This window comes from Bufo gargarizans, chromosome 8, assembly GCF_014858855.1.
Source record: "Bufo gargarizans isolate SCDJY-AF-19 chromosome 8, ASM1485885v1, whole genome shotgun sequence".
Taxonomy (NCBI): domain Eukaryota; kingdom Metazoa; phylum Chordata; class Amphibia; order Anura; family Bufonidae; genus Bufo; species Bufo gargarizans.
Window position 1 is genome coordinate 35,003,005 of NC_058087.1, and position 20,536 is coordinate 35,023,540.

Consider the following 20,536-nt stretch of genomic DNA (forward strand, 5'->3'; position numbering starts at 1 on the left):
GCTTGGCTGTTGAAGCCGCTGTACTAAGGGCGCAGGGTTTCTCGGATGCTGTTGTCCAGACCATGATTCATGCCAGAAAGTCGTAATCTTCCGGTATCTACCACCGGAACTGGAAGTCCTACTTTAGTTGGTGCGAGCGTCACCAGCTGTCTCCCATTCGGGCATGGACTTGGGGCTGGCTCTCGGCTCCCTCCAAAGGGCAAGTTTCGGCTCTTTCCATTCTTTTTAATGGAACTTTGCTTTGCTTTCTGTGGTTCCGACCTTTCTGCAGGGGGGTTGCGCACGCTGTGCCCCCTTTCCGTCCTCCGTTGAATCCTTGGAATGTTAATCTAGTGCTCAGCGCTCTCCAGTCTTCACCATTTGAGTCTTTGCAGCAGGTGTTACTTCGCTTCCTGTCCTACAATGTGGCCTTTTTGGTGGCAATCACTTCCATCCGTAGGGTGTCGGAACTCGCAGCTCTTTACTGTCGGTCGCCTTTCCTGATCCTCCATCAGGACAAAGTAGTCCTTCGACCTGTTCAGTCCTTTCTTCCGAAGGTTATGTCGGCATCCCATCTCAATGAAGAGATTATTCTCCCTTCATTTTGTCCTGACTCGTCTCATCCTCATGAGCAGTCGCTCCACACTCTGGATTTGGTACGAGCCGTTCGCATCTATCTTTCCTAGATGTAATCTTTCCGCCGGACAGATTCCCTGTTCGTCATTCCAGAGGGGCCAAGACAAGGGCTGGCTGCGTCTAAAACTACCATTTCCCGATGGATTTGTTTGGCCATTGTGGAAGCATACCACATCAGTGACCGGGCCCCACCCTTCCGGGTTAATGCTCATTCTGCTCGGGCAGTGCATCATGGGGCTTTGACCTTTGCGTCTTCTGACGCTTATTTGGGGCGTACAGTTTTGCAGACTGCGGTTCTCTGATTGGCCAGAGGGTATTTGTTTATGCCTACCCTTGGGACTGCTCTGTAACGTCCCATGGTCAAGCCTGTGTCCTCCAATGATACAAATGAGAAAACCCCTAAATGGATTCTCCAGGAATAACTAGATTTTTGTACTTACCGTAAAATCTGTTTTTCTTCCGTTCATTGAGGGACACAGCTTCCACCCGTTCTCTCTTTTACGGGCCTTTTCTGGCCTGCGTGGTTCTGGGTTTGTACATAGTTTTCCTGTTTTTGTCTTGCTCCTCCTACTGTTTTGCACTAACTGACTTAGCTTAGTCCCTGTAGGAAGGGTATAGCTGAAGGGAGGAGCTCACACTTTTGTGCTTAGTGTCCGCCTCCTAGTGGCAATAGCTATACCCATGGTCAAGCCTGTGTTCCCCAATGAACAGTAGAGAAACATATTTTACGGTAAGTACAAAAATCTAGTTATTCCTGGAGAATCCCTTTAGGGGCTATATGGTAAAACAAGTACAAAGTATACTTTTGACTCATTGGTCTTTTAAAGGGGTTTTCTAATTAGTTTATAGCTAATGCCCTCAGGCTGTCCTAAGTTATTGTCTATTACACAGTTGATGGAGCTACAGCCCGACAGCTGATCATCAGGGTTGGTGTCGAACCCCCACCTTAAGCTAGTAATGGCCTATCCTGAGGATAGGCTATCACTCATAAAATGTTGGGCAACCCATTTAAGCACAGAACTAGCCAAATGTATAAAGGTACCTGGTTAGTTATATATTGTGCTGTTTGCTGTTTTTGTGAACTGTAATCATTTTGACATTTCAAATATAACATTCCTTTAGATTTATTGCGAAGTGGATTTCAAGCGTCATTCTCTATCTCAAGCCAACACAGACTTGGTCTACGCAGCAGAAAAGCTTGACCTCATTCAGAAAAAGTTTGAGGTATGAAACCCAGTATCTCATTGTCATTAATTTCCCTCTAAAAGTCTAAAGCTAGCCATTACTAAAGACAGCTATTTTCTGGGTATCTTCTTGTTCATGGTTTGTGTAGGTTCTTGTTCAATATGACAATGCCATAAGTTAAAATGACAAACACCACCAGAGCGTTTCTAGTGTATGTCCAGCTCAACTTTATCACATACTGTTTGGTAATGTGTGATCCATACACACCAATCTGAGGGCCAGACTGCAGTGTTAACTATAGATCATTCATTGCCAAAACCAATGTGATATGCCAGGTATCAGTACCATCTTGAGTTTGCATGACAAATACTATGTTCACTGGATGCTGTGGTATGCCAGTAACATTTGATGGTCATGCATCAAAAGAAGTGGGAGAACTTCAGAGAATTCCTCATTATAAGAGACTGGGCAACTTAAAGAAGTTTTCAAGGCTCCTGATATTGATGACCTATTCTCAGGATAGGTCATTAATATCCGATCGGGGAGGGTCTGACGTTTAGCTCCAGTAACCCATCCTTGTCACTACTCTTTGAACAGAGGTGTGCTTGCTTTTACATTTAAAAGTTCTTTCAGCACCAGGGAGAAGTTAATCGATGATGGAGCAGGTTGTTGGACCCTCACTGATTGGATATGAATGACCTAACATGAGAATAGGTCATCAATATCAGGAGCCTGGAAAACCCCTTTAAAATAAGGCGGTTGGAGAATTCTGGAGAAAAGCACAGACTACTGTATATATCATGTGTAACTTATTAGAATGATAGAACCTCGCAAAATGTAAAAAATCTCAGACTAATGTATCTTTACCTTAGGGTTCAGATCCTAAATAGAATGTGTACAAATCTAGAAATGTGATTTATAAATGTAAAATTTTAGACAAGACCTTGTTGCACATTTACCTTGTAATAACTTTCAAATCTGGAAACGTATTAGCACACAGTTTCCCAATTTATCACTTATTTAAACATTACATTTCAGTTTTACATAAAGTACAAAATAAGTTTTGAAAGGAAGCTGATGATGAAGAAGAAATGCAGCGGGCATTTAATAACTAGAACAACGGCAAGATAATTAACGGGCATGCATAAAGATTCATGCTTTATACCAAAATTTTAATTTTGCACATAAATGTGCCTGATGTAGGCAGCATTTAATCACCTAGCTGACAGGAGTAACTACTTTCATTTAACCTTGACTGAAGATCATGAATTCTAACAGGTTTAATTGGGTACATCATTTAACAGAATGAACAGAGCAAATTTTTCTCAATTCATAGCGTCTGATTGACATGCACCAGCAATGCTACGTCGCACAATTAACGTTGTTCTGTATTCCAGATATGGACAGCAATTGCCACAGTGATGTGACATTGTTTGATCATAGTGGCTAAAAAAAAAATGCGATTCGTCTTACCCCTTGTTCAGAAAAGGGCAAAGTTTAAAATTAAGAAGAAAACTGAGAAAATTAGGGACATTTCTGCTTAGTTCCTTTATTGTTTGTTCTAATATAGTCTCATTGATATGCCAAAAGTGTAAGGGAAAACAAGTTATTTAACCCCAACTGGTGCAATGAGTTGCTTCCCATTTCTTAAACAACCATGTCGAAAGACACATCTCGTGGTCATGGAAAATATGTTAGTTTGTTTGAGAAGGGTCAAATCATTGGCATGCATCAAGCAGAGAAAACCTCTAAGGAGATTACAGAAACGACTATAATTGGGTTAAGAACTGTCCAACGCATTATTAAAAACTGGAAGGATAGTGGGTACCCATCGTATTCGAGGAAGAAATGTGGCGGGAAAAAAATCCTGAATGATCATGATCGGCGATAAGAGCATTTCCACACGCACAATGCGAAGGGAACTCAAGGGATTGGGACTGAACAGCTGTGTAGCCATAAGAAAACCACTAATCAGTGAGGCAAACCAGAAAAAAAGGCTTCAATTTGCTAGGGAGCAAAAAGATTGGACTCTGGAGCAATGGAGCAAGGTCATGTGGTCTGATGAGTCCAGATTTACCCTGTTCCAGAGTGATCAGGGTAAGAAGAGAGGCAGATGAAGTGATGCACCTATTATGCCTAGTGCCTACTGTACAAGCCTGTGGGGGCAGTGCTATGATCTGGGGTTGCTGCAGTTGGTCAGGTCTAGGTTCAGCAACAGTATGTGCTCCAAGAATGAGGTCAGCTGACTACCTGAACATACTGAATGACCAGGTTATTCCATCAATGGATTTGTTCTTCCCTGATGGCACAGGCATATTCCAAGATGACAATCCCAGGATTCATCGGACTCAAATTGTGAAAGAGTGGGGGCGTGGCCTGCAGCACAAGGTGAATGGCCGCACTGTAAAGGAGCTTCGCTGACTTTTCCCCCTAAAGCGACTCCAAAGCTTGCCTAGAGGGGCACCCTCTCCAAACACCAAGCCGGCAGTAGCAGCGACCACTATGATGACCCGTAAGAGGTCCAACCGCCTGGGGATTCGCCGTTTGACAGAATTTTACTCCTCACAGGAGCCCAGTAGTGGCGCGCTCCCGGCGCAGCCTTCTCTCCAGGGTCTGCAATTTGATGAACAAAGACCTGCTCCGGTGGTAGAGGTTCATTCACCTCCATGCCAGATGACACAGAGGCCCCCTTCCTCTTCAGGCTCAGACGGAGAGAGAAGCGAAGACACCCGCCCGACACACCGGAGCAACAAGAGAAACAGCGGGAAGCGGCATATGCTGATGCAGTAGATAAAATGGCGCCTTATTCTGCGGTGAGTGTCTCAGAGGTCAATTCGCCATGTGGTCTACCTCGTCAGAGGCCTCCAGTGCCTGCAAACTCAGCCAACCCTCTCCTCACCGAACTTGCTTTAGCAGATGATCCCATGCATGACTTCTCTGCTTCAGATGAAGCTGCGTCAGAGGGAGTCTTAAAAGCCATGATGTCTGCCCTGCACCACTCCCTTACATCCCAGCTCCACTGGGTAGCCTCAGCCATTACTTCATCCATAGACGACATTGGCACAAGAGTGGACCATATAGAAAATAAGATGAGCGAACTTACTAACTCCCATAATGAGCTAACTGATGCTCACTATTCTTTGGAAGAAGTGACCCTCTTGAAAACTAAAATGACTGACCTGGAGGACAGGAATAGGCGTAATAACCTGAAATTCAGAGGTATTCCGGATTCGGTGCCTTCTCCAGACCTCAATAGATACCTGCTGCCTTACCAGATGTAGATCCTCAGTTTTTTCTCATTGATCGCGCACATCGTCTCCCCAAACCGAGGCATGTAGCGGAAGCTCTCCCTAAATATGTGATTGCTAGAATTCACTTTTATCATGTTAAGGAGGACTTAGTCTCAGCAGTGAGAAGAAATAATGGTCTGCCACATCCTTATCAGAAAATACAAATTTATTCTGATCTTTCTCCTGCTACACTACAAGCAAGGACAAACCTCTCTCCTGTAACCAGTGTCCTGAGAGAGTAGAAAATTGTTTACAGATGGGGTTTCCCGCTCAAGCTATTGATTTACAGAGATAGCAAAATCCATGTTATTAAAAATGCGGACGAAGGGGTAAGCTTTTTGAAGGAGTGGAACATCCCGGTTCCCTCATTGGGGATCACTGTAATGCGAAGAATCCTTCTCGTCTGCCGCCGGATTGGTCTACTGTGGGAGATTGATTTCTCCGTGTCTAGGTGAATTGGGCTGGTCCTACAGACTTTAATTCGTATTAAGGGGGGCATGGCCTAGCGCGGCATGTGAGAGGAGGCAGCAGAGCGCTCTCCCGGGCACAATCTCCTGATTTTGATCCTGAAATCCTGGATCCTAGCCCAATTTGCCCTTACAAAGTGGTGCTTATCTGCCCTGGAGTAAGTTAGACCTTGCTGCGCCGACATGTCACAGAATAACAAGAATGAGAGAGAGAGGAAGGACAGCCGCCCTGCGGCACGAGGGAGACAAGATGGCGGAGGAGCGGGAGTGAAAGCCGCAGCAGTGGCTGCACGGCTAGAACAATTTTCTTGTGTGGACCCGGCCAGCACCGCAATTGCAAAGGCACCAGTTGCAGCAGCAATCGAACCTGCACAGCAAGGTACAGAGCCATCCTGGGTGTATTTCCCTATAGCTACAGGCCCTCCTGAGCGCATGGATGGTGTAGGGAGGGACCCCACAGAACATCCCTCAGTGCCTACAACGCAGGCGGAAACCGCCATGGAGGGTGAGTCTCCAGGGACACTTGAGGAGTGACTCACTGCAACACCGCTTTGGCCTCTTTGTCCACTCAGGTGGGGAGCCTTAGTGAAAATGTCACATTTCTCAGACATGACCTGAGGAAGATGTCCAACCGAATAAAAAAACAGTGGAGGACCGTGTGAGCCAAGTGGAGGATACTGTTTCCCCCCTAAAGAAAGACCTGGGAAGAGTGGAGAGAGATGTGGCTTACCTACTTCGCAAAGCTGATGACTTGGAAAATCGACTTCGGAGGAATAATCTGCGGCTTATAGGAGTCCCTGAAAAGTCAGAGGGCCCGGATGCTGTGTCTTTTCTGGAGCAATGGCTCTCGGCTAAATTTGGAACTGATTCCCTATCATCTATGTTTGCTATAGAACTTGCACACAGGGTGCCGTTCAGGGCTCCTCCAAAGACCCCTCCTGATTAAATTGCTGCACTTCAAAGATAGAGACACTATCCTGCGGAAAGCAAGAACCCATGATGATCTTCAGATCAATGGCAGCAAGGTTCTCATATTTTCAGATTTTTCGGCCGAAATACAAAAGAGAAGAGCCAAATATATGGATGTGAAACGTCGCCTGCGGGAACAGCAGATTGCTTACTCCATGTTGTATCCGTTGAAACTGAGCGTGGTGGCAAACGGAAAAGTGCAAATCTTAGCAAACTAAGCTGTAAAAACCAGTGCCAGGCAGCTGCTGCCAAGGCCAATAAGATAATTGGTTGCATCAGAAGGGGCATAGATGCCTGTGATGAGAACATAGTCCTACCACTTTACAAATCATTAGTCAGACCACACATGGAGTACTGTGTACAGTTCTGGGCTCCTATGAACAAGGCAGACATAGCAGAGCTGGAGAGGGTCCAGAGGAGGGCAACTAAAGTAATAACTGGAATGGGGCAACTACAGTACCCTGAAAGATTATCAAAATTAGGGTTATTCACTTTAGAAAAAAGACGACTGAGGGGAGATCTAATTAATATGTATAAATATATCAGGGGTCAGTACAGAGATCTCTCCCATCATCTATTTACCCCCAGGACTGTGACTGTGATGAGGGGACATCCTCTGCGTCTGGAGGAAAGAAGGTTTGTACACAAACATAGAAGAGGATTATTTACGGTAAGAGCAGTGAGACTATGGAGCTCTCTGCCTGAGGAGGTGGTGATGGTGAATACAATAAAGGAATTCAAGAGGGTCCTGGATGTATTTCTGGAGCATAATAATATTACAGGCTATAGCTTCTAGAGAGGGGTCGTTGATCCAGGGAGTTATTCTGATTGCCTGATTGGAGTCGGGAAGGAATTTTTTATTCCCCTAAAGTGGGGGAAATTGGCTTCTACCTCACAGTTGTTGTTTTTTGCCCTCCTCTGGATCAACTTACAGGATAACAGGCCGAACTGGATAGACAGATGTCTTTTTTCGGCCTTATGTACTATGTTACTATGTTACTAAATAGATTGACAAAGGTTATTCTTAGCCTGATCCATGGGGATCAGACTGGCTTTATGCCAGGAAAACTTGCAGATGTCTGGCACGGCGGGGGATGGCCGGGTGGTTCTGTCACTAGACACTGCAAAAGCTTTTGACAGCGCCGAGTGGCAGTTCTTGTGGCTTGTGGGGGGTGATGGAGGCTTTGGGCCCACTTATATATCATGGGTCAGGCTTCTATATGCGCAGCCTAGTGCTAGAGTCCGTGCAAATGGGCTACTGTCAGAACCTTTTGCACTGGGGAGGGGCACTCGGCAGGGCTGCCCCTTGTCACCAATGTTCTTCCATTGGCCATAGAGCCCCTGGCTCATATGATCAGAAGAGACACGCAGATGACTGGTATGGTGCGGTAGAGGAGAAGATAGCGTTATACGCCGACGATATGCTGTTATTTTAAAATAATGTCTCCCTCTCCATACCATATGTCATGCAACTGATTGATTGAACGCTTTGGTTCTTATTCTTGACTCACTATCAATTGTAGTAATATGCAGTTTTACCTCTGGACCCCATATCATGGGCCATCCGGGAAAGGATTGCACCTCTGAGGGTGGACTCCTCCTTTAAATATTTGGGTGTGGTAGTTTCCCCGAAAGTAAGAGACTATGCTGCCCTAAATCTAAACCCATTAATTGACCGATATTTACAAAAGATATCTGTCTGGTGCAAATTACCGCTTTCGGTTGTGGGGAGAGCCAATCTGATTAAAATGGTGCTTATGCCGCAATTTTTTAATATCTTCTATAATAGCCCAATATGGATCTCGATGAGATACTTCTACAAAATACAGGGGGCATTTCGTTCCTTGTTATGGAACAGAAAATCTCCTAGGATTAGGTTAGAGACTCTTCAGCAGGAGAAGGACAATGGGGGGTTGGCAATCCCTAATCCATGGCTTTATTTTTTGGCTTCAAAAGCTCAACATTTTTTTTAATCATGGGGGGAAGGAGGAAGTAATACCTCGACTGGTTTATTGGTCTCACACTTACTGGAGGGCAGGCCGCCGAGTTATATTTTAGAGCTTAGTTCAGATACACGTCCTTAGTTCAGATACACGTCCGCCGGACAGTCTTCCTAGTGTTTTTTTTATTTCGAAAAGTTTGGCAAAAGCTGAGGGAGATTACCTAGCTTACAGGCTGCATTGCTCTAACCCCTCTATGGGACCATAATGGTCTGTCTGAACTGAAAACTCTGGAGGGCTTTGGACTGGGGAGGGATAGGGGAATATATTGGCTGTCACAGTTGTATACCTCAGGAATTTTTAAAATCTATGATCAGCTGAAGGAGGAGTTTGGCCTAGCTAATTCTAGCTTTTTTCAGTACCTGCAGCTGCGCCATGCTTTAACGAAACAGGAGAAAGAAATGGATCTTGCCATTGGGGCCTCCTGTATTGCCGACCAAATAAGAAAAGGGGGAGACACCAAAGGTGTTATTTCTGCTTTTTATAGACTCCTGTTGTCTTTTTACCAGGAAAAATTCCCGCTGACAGTCATAGACAAGTGGGAAAAGGATCTAGGTCAGATTGACAAAAATCAATGGTCTGAATTGCTAGAGTCTGGAGCGCTGTTGTCGCTATGCGAGTCGCACAGACTGTCGCAATTATACTTAGTACATAGAGTTTACAGAACTCCCTTATTCCTTCACAAAGTGGGATATTGTATAATGCCAGGAAAATTATTGCTAGATATTGGATTAGTCCGGAAGTCACTACTAGAACGGAATTTGTTGCCCGTATGAACGAGATCATATGTCACAGTCCAAAAATGGTGCGGTTTCAGGGGAAGGGAAGGAGGGGGGGGGGGTAAAGTTCTTAATGTTATTGCACTGTTGCGATTGTCTTTTTCCATACAATATGGAACAGATATTGTCATTAATGCTTAAAGGGAACCTGTCACCAGTTTTATGGTGTCCTAACTAAGGGCAACATAAATAAGTGACTGATTGTCTTAGCAAAATGCTGGGTCACTTTCTTTAATTGACCCAGTCAATCTGCCAACATCTTGAATTGAAAAGCTCCAGCTGATAATGATGAGTCATGAATATTCATGAGCTCCTGACTCTTCCCGCCTACCAGCTGCTGAATGACAGTTATTTTTAGACCACTGACGAAGGGAAGGAGTTCCCGAAACGCTTCTGGGCCGTACACCTGTATCAGAAGCATCTCCGCAAATAGACGCATGGCCATGCAAACAATTCAACGAGCGGAAGAAGCAAGATCCCTGAGACGCTAAGTACAGAACTTCTAATCATCGCTGTGCAGTCCAGGGACATACCACTTCCGAAATCCCGCGAGACTTGGGAACAGCTGATCACAGACACCACGAGCGAGACGCCGGAACAGCCGCTTGCAGCCCATCCACCGTACACGTCCGACGGGACGTCCTCGAAACTAGAGGAAGGTAGGAACATTATCAGTCCAAACCTCATACGGTGAGGCTTAGCAACGGAAGGCGCAGGCTGTTAAGATCATTGGCATCTAAGGATAGCAAGCCCCGTCTATATGTGGTGGCGGACACTATTGAATCCATTTGCACCACTGTTGGGCCGTTATTGGAGCAGCATTTAAGAGCCAGCTAATTCCATTGACTGTTGCTATATGCGCATGGGATACTATTACTTAGCGGAATAACTCACTTGCTACATTTTCAGCATTTGAACAGAAGAGACTGTCATTATTTAACCTTTTTGAAGTAGTAACCTTTTTTAAGTGGTATCTTTATTGTATTTTATTGCATTTTAGTTTATATGGTCCATTTGTATGTCATACTGTTATATGGTGATTTAATAATTTAATAAATAATTTTATGTACTACTAACTGGTTCCAGGTGTTGAGTGCTCGCCCTCACTTTCAAACTCTGCTATATTTATTATTAGAGGAGGGGTGATCCTCTAAATTGGGCTAGCAGCACCATCCAGAACCCTGCCTGAGGTGAGCCACCAATTTTGAGATTTTAGACCTTTTTATAGACTCCTGTTGTCTTTTTACCAGGAAAAATTCCCGCTGACAGTCATAGACAAGTGGGAAAAGGATCTAGGTCAGATTGACAAAAATCAATGGTCTGAATTGCTAGAGTCTGGAGCGCTGTTGTCGCTATGCGAGTCGCACAGACTGTCGCAATTATACTTAGTACATAGAGTTTACAGAACTCCCTTATTCCTTCACAAAGTGGGATATTGTATAATGCCAGGAAAATTATTGCTAGATATTGGATTAGTCCGGAAGTCACTACTAGGACGGAATTTGTTGCCCGTATGAACGAGATCATATGTCACAGTCCAAAAATGGTGCGGTTTCAGGGGAAGGGAGGGAGGGGGGGGGGGTAAAGTTCTTAATGTTATTGTACTGTTGCGATTGTCTTTTTCCATACAATATGGAACAGATATTGTCATTAATGCTTAAAGGGAACCTGTCACCAGTTTTATGGTGTCCTAACTAAGGGCAACATAAATAAGTGACTGATTGTCTTAGCAAAATGCTGGGTCACTTTCTTTAATTGACCCAGTCAATCTGCCAACATCTTGAATTGAAAAGCTCCAGCTGATAATGATGAGTCATGAATATTCATGAGCTCCTGACTCTTCCCGCCTACCAGCTGCTGAATGACAGTTATTTTCCATATGAATCAGCAGCAGGTGGCCATAGCTCTTAATTAAATATACGCTGGACTCAATGACATCACGCTGGACTCAAATCAGCTCATTAGCATGCGGCATCTTTGTGTGTATATTATGAGGTAACCATCTGTAAGTGAATACATCTAAGGCACTTTCTAGTAGTTAATGATTGTATATAATTAGTTAGATTATAATCAAATATCCACATGACAGGTTCCCTTTAATGTCTTTAATGTACCTGCAATGCTTGGATACATGTAAAACCTCCTGTACATGTCTGATTCTTTAATTCTGTACTACTTCCTTGAAAAATCATAATAAAAAATGATTTGATTTAAAAAAAAAAATTGTCTTAAGGGGGAAAGCTTCACAGTGAACTAATTCATCTGGGTCCCTGTTAGAGAATAATGTTCTATATTATGTGTCTGTTTCACGTCGTTTTGTTTTGTCTTCTTTATTACTTTGGGTCTCCAAGTATCTATTTTTCCTATTGGCAGTTCACAGTATCAGGTGCTTTTATACTGGTCAGAGCATTCTTAAAATGGGTTCGGTATGGCGGTTAAAATTATGTCAATCAATGCTAAATGTCTAAACTCCCCTTACAAGAGGGCTTCATTGTGGAAGGAGGCCCGTCTTAACCAGGCTGACATAGTGTGTGTGTGCAAGAAACTCAAACTAAAGCATCTAACATTTTCACATAAAGGTAAGTATTTCTGGCTAATTCAGACAAAAAGAAAGCTGGCGTGGCCATTGGGGTGAGGGACTCACTAAGCATTCAGATAGATGAGGTAATAGTGGATGAGGGAGGCAGATATCTCATACTAATAACCAGGATCGGAACAGCTACTCTGACATTGGCAAATATTTACGCTCCAAATAAATCTCAGATACGTTTCTTGAGTAAAATACTGGAGAAGATCAGGAGTGTCCAAAAAGGTTATTTACTTTTATGTGGAGACTTTAATATCATCCCCGACAGAATGATTGATTCCACAGGAAGCGGCAGGACTCCTTCCCCTACCATTGGTAAATGGTTGGGAGATTCCGGTTTATATGATACCTTCCGCTGTCTGAATGCTTGCTCACGGGAGTTTACTTACTATTCCCCACGCCACAGATCTTTTTCTCATATTGACTTAGCTGTTGTGGATAGACCTCTGCTCTCTAGAGTATGTTCGGCCAAGATAGGAATAACTTCTTGGTCTGACCATGCTCCGATCTTCTGTACTGTTTCCATATCTCCGGCCTCCTCCCCTCAGAGGTCTTGGAGAAATAACATATACCTGCTCAGACATCACAACTACAAAGGCCAAACGGAGTCCTGTTTAACTGACTATTTTTGCTTTAACAATGTAGAAACTATTAGCCCTTTCCTTCTTTGGCAAGCTCACAAGGCTACTATAAGGGGAATTCTCCTAAAACAAGGTTCGCATTTAAAAAAACGTAAGGAAGGTAAACTAATGTCACTATTGCTAGAAGTCACCAAAATAGAAGGCATGCTACGGGACAATCCCTCACTAGACTTACACAGGTCATTAAGGTCTCTCCGACATGAAATTCACTCTATTATACAAATGGATTACGAGCGTCAGATTACCTCCCTACGCATGTTCTATTATCAATCTTACAATAAATCTAGCAGGTTAATGGCGAGAAAAGTGAAACCAATGGTGCAAAAAAAAGTACGATACATCTTAGATGTCGATAGCGTCACCAAACTTTATCACCCCAAAGATGTAGCAGATGCTTTTAGCACATATTACACAAGATTATATAATTTTTAATCGGACCCTTTGACACCGCAACCCACGACTGAGAAAATAGCATCCTTCTTGGATGCTATTCATCTTCCCCCCCTCAACTGATCGCCAACTTACTGCCCTTAACACCCCTATCACACAAACGGAAGTCCAGACAGCTATAAAAACTCTTAAACTGAATAAAGCCCCAGGGCCTGATGGCTTCTTAAATGAATATTATCAAATGTATGCTTCAGCGCTGCTTCCCCATCTAGTACATATGTTCAATGCTGTCCTAAATGGTCAACAATTTCCGGCAGATATGCTCCAAACTACAATAGTCACCATCCCGAAACCCTGTAAATCGACAGACTCCCCTGCTAATTTCCGCCCTATATCGTTACTAAATAGTGATGTCAAATTGTATGCCAAGATCATTTCCCATAAACTCTTTCAGGTTCTTCCACTAATAATCCATAGTGACCAGGTGGGCTTTACAAAAGGGCGACAAGCCTCGGATGGTACGAGGCGTATTTTAGGGATCATGCAGAAGGCGGGTGGCTTACGGATGCCTTCTCTGCTCCTTACCCTGGATGCGGAGAAGGCGTTTGACCAAATTCATTGGGACTTCGCATTCGCAGTCTTGAGTAAATTTGGATTTTGAGGCCCTATCCTGTATGCTATTCAGGCCCGGGTTCTAGTTAGTCGTACTCTATCCGTGCCGTTTCCCATCACCAATGGGATGGAGCCTTTTGGAGAAAATATCAGAATGTCAAGTGACATTAGAGGCATCCCGATTGGTCATAGACAACATAAATTAGGTCTTTTTGCGGATGATGTGATTTTGACTCTTTTGGATCCACTAACATCCCTGAGAACAGCCATGGATATTATCCGATCATTTGGAGAAGTCTCTTATTATAAGATAAATGAGAATAAGTCCCATATTCTAGCCATTCAAGTCCCGTCATCGTTGCGGGGGGTGCTCAGAGGAGAGTTCCCTTTTCAATGGGCCACATCTTCTGTAACCTACCTGGGGATCCAATTATGTTTCCCTCTCTCTGGGCTCCTCTCCTGCAATTATCACATCTTGCTCAAATCCCTGCAGTCGGAACTTGATAAATACTCCAAAATAGAGCTATCTTGGTTAGGTCGTATAATGATTTACAAAATGATGGTGCTACCAAAATTATTATACTATTTCCGTAACTTAGCACTCCCTGTACCATATACATTACTGCAGAAATTTAATAAACAAATGCTATCTTACATTTGGGGTAATGGCAATCATAGGGGAGCTGCCTCTATCTTATTTGCACATAGAGGAAATGGTGGACTAGGGGTACGAAAATCTTCAAGCGTATTACGAAACGATCCTCTTTAAACAACTGAGATATTGGTGCAGACGAAAAAATAGCATATGATGGATTGGAATAGAAAGGGACCTTAATGCAGATAAACCCCTTGAAGCCCTCCTCTTAACTCACGCTATTGATCCGAAATGCCCTCTGCCTTCAGCCCTCCCATTAAAGGCCTCGATCCAAATATGGTTATCTGTACTTAAGAAGACACAACAAACAGATGCTAAAAAAGAGATTCCCCTACCTTTAGAAATATTAGAATACCTTATACCAGACCTATCTACGGCACTATGGAAAAATAGGGGTATACGCCTCCTTGAGGACTTCTATGATGGGGATGAGGTGAGATCCTTTTCCTCTATGCAAGCCCTTTATGTTATCCCTGAAAATAAACAATTTGACTACCTCCGTATTTCCCAGGCATTGAAAAGCCTTTCTACAAGAAAGGTTTCTCTCCCACTTGCCCTGTATACATACCTTCCTTTATCTGCTTAATGGCAACACGCACACTCCCACTAGAACAATATATAGAAGCATTTTGGGGGATCTCTCTTTCACTAAAAGAACACACATGCTGAATTGGGAACGAGATCTCCAGCAGACATATCCAAACACGGAATGGCAGGCAGCAATAAAATAAGCATAAAAAATACCCTCAAGTCCACGGCTTGCTCAAATCTCTTGGAGGGTTATCATAAGCTGTTGACTATATGGTACTTTACCCCCACCAGGTTAAATCAATTTTTCCCGAATGTAGAAAACAGATGCTGGAGATGTCATAGATCCCCTGGTAATTTACTTCGCATATTCTGGAGCTGTGCTACACTTAACTCTTACTGGTTGGAAGTAGAAAAGCTCCTTCAAACCGTGATAGCTAATAAAGTCAAACTATCGCCAGGCTTAGCATTACTATCTTTAGGGATAGACCGGGTTTCATACTCCCACCGAAAATTGATATGTCATATACTATTGACTGCTAAGCTTCTGATAGCTAGAAATTGGAAATCTACTCTAATTCCATCTATAGATAATGTTACTGATATGGTTTCAACCCATTGCATTTATGAAAAGTTAATTGCGTATCGCAAAAATAATTTGGGCTCTTTTCTAAAGTCCTGGAGCCCCTGGTTAGATCTCTTTCCGTTGCCACACCTAGAGTCAAATTGAATGTATAGACTATGGCTATGCACCGGTCATTGGAGATCTCGAGAACTGATTCCTTGTATTTTGTACTTACTATGGTTCTTGATGTGAACGCTTTTGAAATCTTGTACTTTCTGTAATGTACCTTTGTCACTTACTTGAAAAATTGCAATAAACATTTAATGTTAAAAAAAAATAAAAATTGTGAAAGAGTGGTTCAGGGAGCACGAGACATCATTTTCACACATGGATTGGCCACCACAGAGTCCAGACCTTAACCCCATTGAGAATCTTTGGGATGAGCTGGAGAAGGCTTTGCGCAGCAGTCAGACCATCATCAATGCAAGATCTTGGTGAAAAATGAATGCAACACTGGATGGAAATAAATCTTATGACATTGCAGAAGCTTATCAAAACAATGCCACAGCGAATGCGTACCGTAATCAAAGCTAAAGGCGGTCCAACAAAATATGAGTTTTTTGGTGGCGACTTTTTTTTTTTGATAGTGTATTCTAATGTAAAAACAACCAGTCAGAGCCTTTTTACTGGAGACTGGTATTTGTGATATATCAGACAGTTTGTTGTACTTAAGGGAGTACTTTATACTTAAGTGCTAGCGCATCACTAGGATATGCCATCACTGTATGTTCAGTGGGGGTTCAGCTTCTGCGAATGAAGGGGCTGCAGCAGTGATTTAGTGCAGTGTCCTTATCACTATTATTCCTTTGAATGGATCTGTGCTATTCTCTACATAGCAGGTGACTGGGAACACTGTTGTACAGGAAAAAATATATATAATAGAGACCCATATTCAGTACTGTACACTTTCTACAAAGCATGTTCATGTTAATTCAAGGACTATAGTTGCTTATTTCACAATTATCCATTGTATACGGTCAGTTTTACAGAAAAAGGTAGAATAAGTATATTTATGAATATCATACAAAAATCACAATAACTCAGTGTTTTTGACAGCACCTTTCATGTATAGCAAGTATTTTTCACCCTCTATTCAGATCTGTTGAATAGCATAGCATTGTGATGACTTTTTTGTAATATTCAGTAACCAGTTTTTTTCTTTTCATTGTTTTAGGAAGTTTTTTGAAATTGAGACAATTTTTCTTTCTTTATCATTTAAAGGAGCTAGACACCAACCTGGCTGCCTTAACAGCTGCCTTCGAAAAAGCCACTGCAGAGAAAATCCGCTGTCAAGAAGAAGTGAATAGAACTAACAAGACCATTGAGCTGGCCAACAGATTAGTGAAAGGTCTGGAGGTGAGGTCCTACAGGGCAGGCTAATGAAGCAACCTACAGAAAGTACTTCTTTGTTATACACTACTGATCTGGCAATAACAGAGGCACTTAGCTGGGAAACTGATGAGCTGAAAGGAATTATATCATTATCATGCATTTATTTTCATGGGAGAAACGTATTTCTGACCTTTCTACATTTTCAGCACTTCTTTGTTGAGCTTCAGCAGGAACATGAAACAGCGAACCTAAACCAGAAGCCATAAATTTTGGAATATTAAGTATTATGTATCTGCCATAAATGTGATTAATTAAAATGCAAGGAGCGCTAATAACAATAAAACAATGTTAATGGTGCTTTTAAGGACTGGTTTGCCTGTAAAGATGTCGTCACTTGGCCAGTTGTGTAACCATTTGTATGCCAACTGGCTCCCTAACACATCTCCATGAAATTTGTTGTCAGCCACTTTTTGCATGAATGGCAGTAATCAAATTATGGAAGAAATTTAGGGCAATTTTACTTATTTTTTTGGTAGGATAGATCTATGTGGGAGGGATTATCAGACAGTCTCTTTCTAGACATCTATCCTAATCCAGTCGGTAAATCACTCAGGTTCTTAGAGTGTCCATGTAAAGTTTAATTTGCTTGACGGCTGTTCAGTGCGTTATTCCATTGTAACAGGATGTGATGGAATTTCAGTTTCATAACCAAATAAACGGGAAGGCGAAATCCAGTGCCAAACAATTTATCTACATTTTATATATTGCTTCAGGTTTGGTTAGAGAAAAATCTCAGCAGAGCTATTGTAAGGTACGATATTGGGAAATTCAGTTTGTCAAGGTTGATATTTGGTAACTCATTAATCATGCAGAAGCAGGTTATTACTTAATTATTTTTAAGCAACTTATTTGCTTATTTCAAATTGGTTCATAAAAGATTTGCAATAGAAGATTCTGAGAATATTAATAAAGGATGATAAGAATAATCCAATGGGCCTCATTAAAGTGATTTCTATGGTGGATAATAATGATGTCTATGTTAGTCATTTCTGTTTGCTGCTCAGACCCTTCTCCTACCCAAGGCAGAGTGGTTTGTTTGTGCCCTAGACTCCAGTACCTGCGTCATATGCCCCATTACCCCCTCTTAGCTTAACCACTGCTATAACAGATGGCAGAAAGGGACAATATCTTTCCGTTATTGGATTCCGGATTCTTTTACCCGTATGGGAGGTTGTTGCTCTTGTCGCCCGTAACTCTTGGGTAGATTGTCATGCATTGAAGGGCTTTTATGTTTGCATCAACATCCTTTAAAATAATAATTTATGAAGGCAGCTGTAATTTTGTGATGTATTTCTTTTAAAACACAGATGATAAAAATTGAATCAGCTCATCTCCATCCACTGTTGGTGCACGAGCACAGGGCTGGCTCCTAGTTGATAAAATAGAAGTTTGCTCTGGACTCAGATAAAATCCATCATAATTTCTTTAGTCTTGAAACATATAGAAAAATGTAAACAACCTGAGGGTTGTCAACCAGAAACTCATAAGTGAAATTCATTTTTAATTTTCCTAAATGTTTCAAGACTAAATAAAGTATGATGGACATGATGCACTTCTTTCTCTGCCACAGCTCTAGCACTACCCCTAACAACACCCAGCTAGTTTATATCTCCTTCCACCCAACTACTTACATAGACTCTCCCCTATCACTGCCCCTGTTGCTTCTTTGACACGCCCATGGACATGACATCACAGGAAGTAAGAATCACAGGAATAAGAATACACATGGTCATGTGACCACTGCCCAGAACGGAAGATAGGGGCAATAAAAGTAAAAGAAATACATTTCAAAATTACAGCGACCTCCATAAATGATTATTTTAAAGAATGTTGATACAAACTGGAAAACCCCTTTAAGGTGAACACTGCTACATTTCTAACGTTTTTCATCTCAATTATTATCTGTGTATTTGGTGGGGGCTGGAGTTTATAAAAATGGTACAAGGTTTCTTTAAATTGAACATTGACATTTGAACCATTGATTCATTGAGGAGTCACACAATGGGGGGAGATGTATCAAGACTGGTGTTTCCTACACCAGTCTTGATCTCCTGCGCGCTGGACTGAGATTCTCCTAATTTATTAATAGGCACATGCCTCTTACTAATTTAGCAGCAGCTCTGGCCCTCTTTGCACCAGAAATTCTAATCTACACCAGCTGGGGGCTGGTGTAGACTTGAACTAAAGCTTACACCAGTTACGCCTAAGTCAGTCCATTTAGTAAAACGTGTGTTTTATACGGTTTAAATAGACTATTACTATACAATTACCAGATATTTTTACCATATGACTCCTTCAAAAGCCTTTCTATATATTAATTGATCTTGCCTTGGATATAATACATTCTGTTATACAAATGTGATATTAATTTAATAACACATCATAATAATGTAATATATGGTGTAAGCTTTCTCTTCTGAAAATCTTCTGTGCTTGAGACTCATTCATGAATGCTTACCCTTCATACAAGTGTTTTAACACTAAATGAGAATACTGAAATCATTCTTTTAATGCCACATTCTGCTCGTATAGTTTCTTTAGAATCTATTGAAAGTGGCATTTATTGTACCTTTTCATAGTTTCACAGACTTCATTATAGAATCTAATCATACCAATATATCCTTTTAGATATAGCTGAGATTAAAGGATATTGTTAATAATAAAATGCTGGTATCAATGACATTATTGTTGTTATTATTATTATGTTAACTACTATGTACTTGCTGTATGTATGTAGTTGATTTATGCCTTTATTACTAGGTTGATGAAACATTCTTTTTATTGTATGCAGGACTAGACCTTGCCAGTTACTGTTTATGAAATGCATAGGTTTAGATGAATGAAATAGTTATTTCTAAAGGAAGCTGAACTAAACACACTAAGGGCTGTATTACACTGGCCAAAGGTCAGCCAGATCATCAATAAAAAGCTCGTTAGCGATGATCTGCCTATGTAAAGGTGCCACCGATTACCTGATGAACGCTCATTCATCTGGTATTCTCATCTTTTATGCAGTCACAAAAATCATAATTTGCCGGCAGCAGATAATGCCGTTTAATCACGCTCTGCTGCCAGCAAATAATGATTCTGTATAGTGCCGAGTGATGGCATTACTGATTGACCCCATTGACTACTATGGGAGAGTTTTCTAGGAATGCTCTGTGCTCTGTGCAGAGGTCATTGTACAAGGAAAGAAGAGATAAGCTTTGACAATCACCTATTGTAAATGGTGGATCCTGACTTATCTATACACAGAGGTGAAATCATTACAGGCAGGATTAGAATGACAGATAAGCAGGTAACTACAGTAAAGTGATCTGTACAGACCAAGAAGTGGCGTTTTTTATTCAGCTTAGTGGCCAGTGCGAAAACTGCAGGATTTTATAGATAGTGACATGAAAAATAAAAAATATCATCAGAAATTCTTAAAAAATGTGTTTAATGTAAAAATATGATTTAAACAATAGGTCATTTTCTGATGACACATTTCCTTTAACACTTACCTGTTTCAAATAAATTATAGGAGATCCCCCTGCGCTACCATAGTCTAGGATTGTTGACCTACCTAAAAGGGAGGTCCGCTGCTCGATGATCTATTAAGGTGCTCTTGTCCCCCTTAATTGGAAAATTATAGGATACACGTGTATACCACCCGTATGGGTGATATGAGAGACCGGCGCTGGGTGACGAATTGGGAGCAACTTTCTAGTTCGTCACCCAGCGCCGGTCTCTCATATCACCCATACGCGTGTATCCTATAACTTACCTGTTTAATATGCAGCAGCACCCCTACTGATAGCA

General features: G+C 41.9%; 1 protein-coding gene across 1 annotated transcript in view; it reads left to right on the forward strand.

The window, feature by feature from the left end:
• The first annotated feature begins 5,740 nt into the window (after positions 1-5,740).
• LOC122945365 (dynein axonemal heavy chain 11-like) overlaps positions 5,741-20,536 on the forward strand; it is a 165,076-nt gene continuing 150,280 nt past the window's right edge. The window contains exons 1-2 of the mRNA XM_044304438.1: positions 5,741-5,936; positions 16,518-16,699. Coding sequence (XP_044160373.1) covers positions 5,741-5,936; positions 16,518-16,699 — 378 coding nt within the window. The remainder of the gene's footprint in view (positions 5,937-16,517; positions 16,700-20,536) is intronic.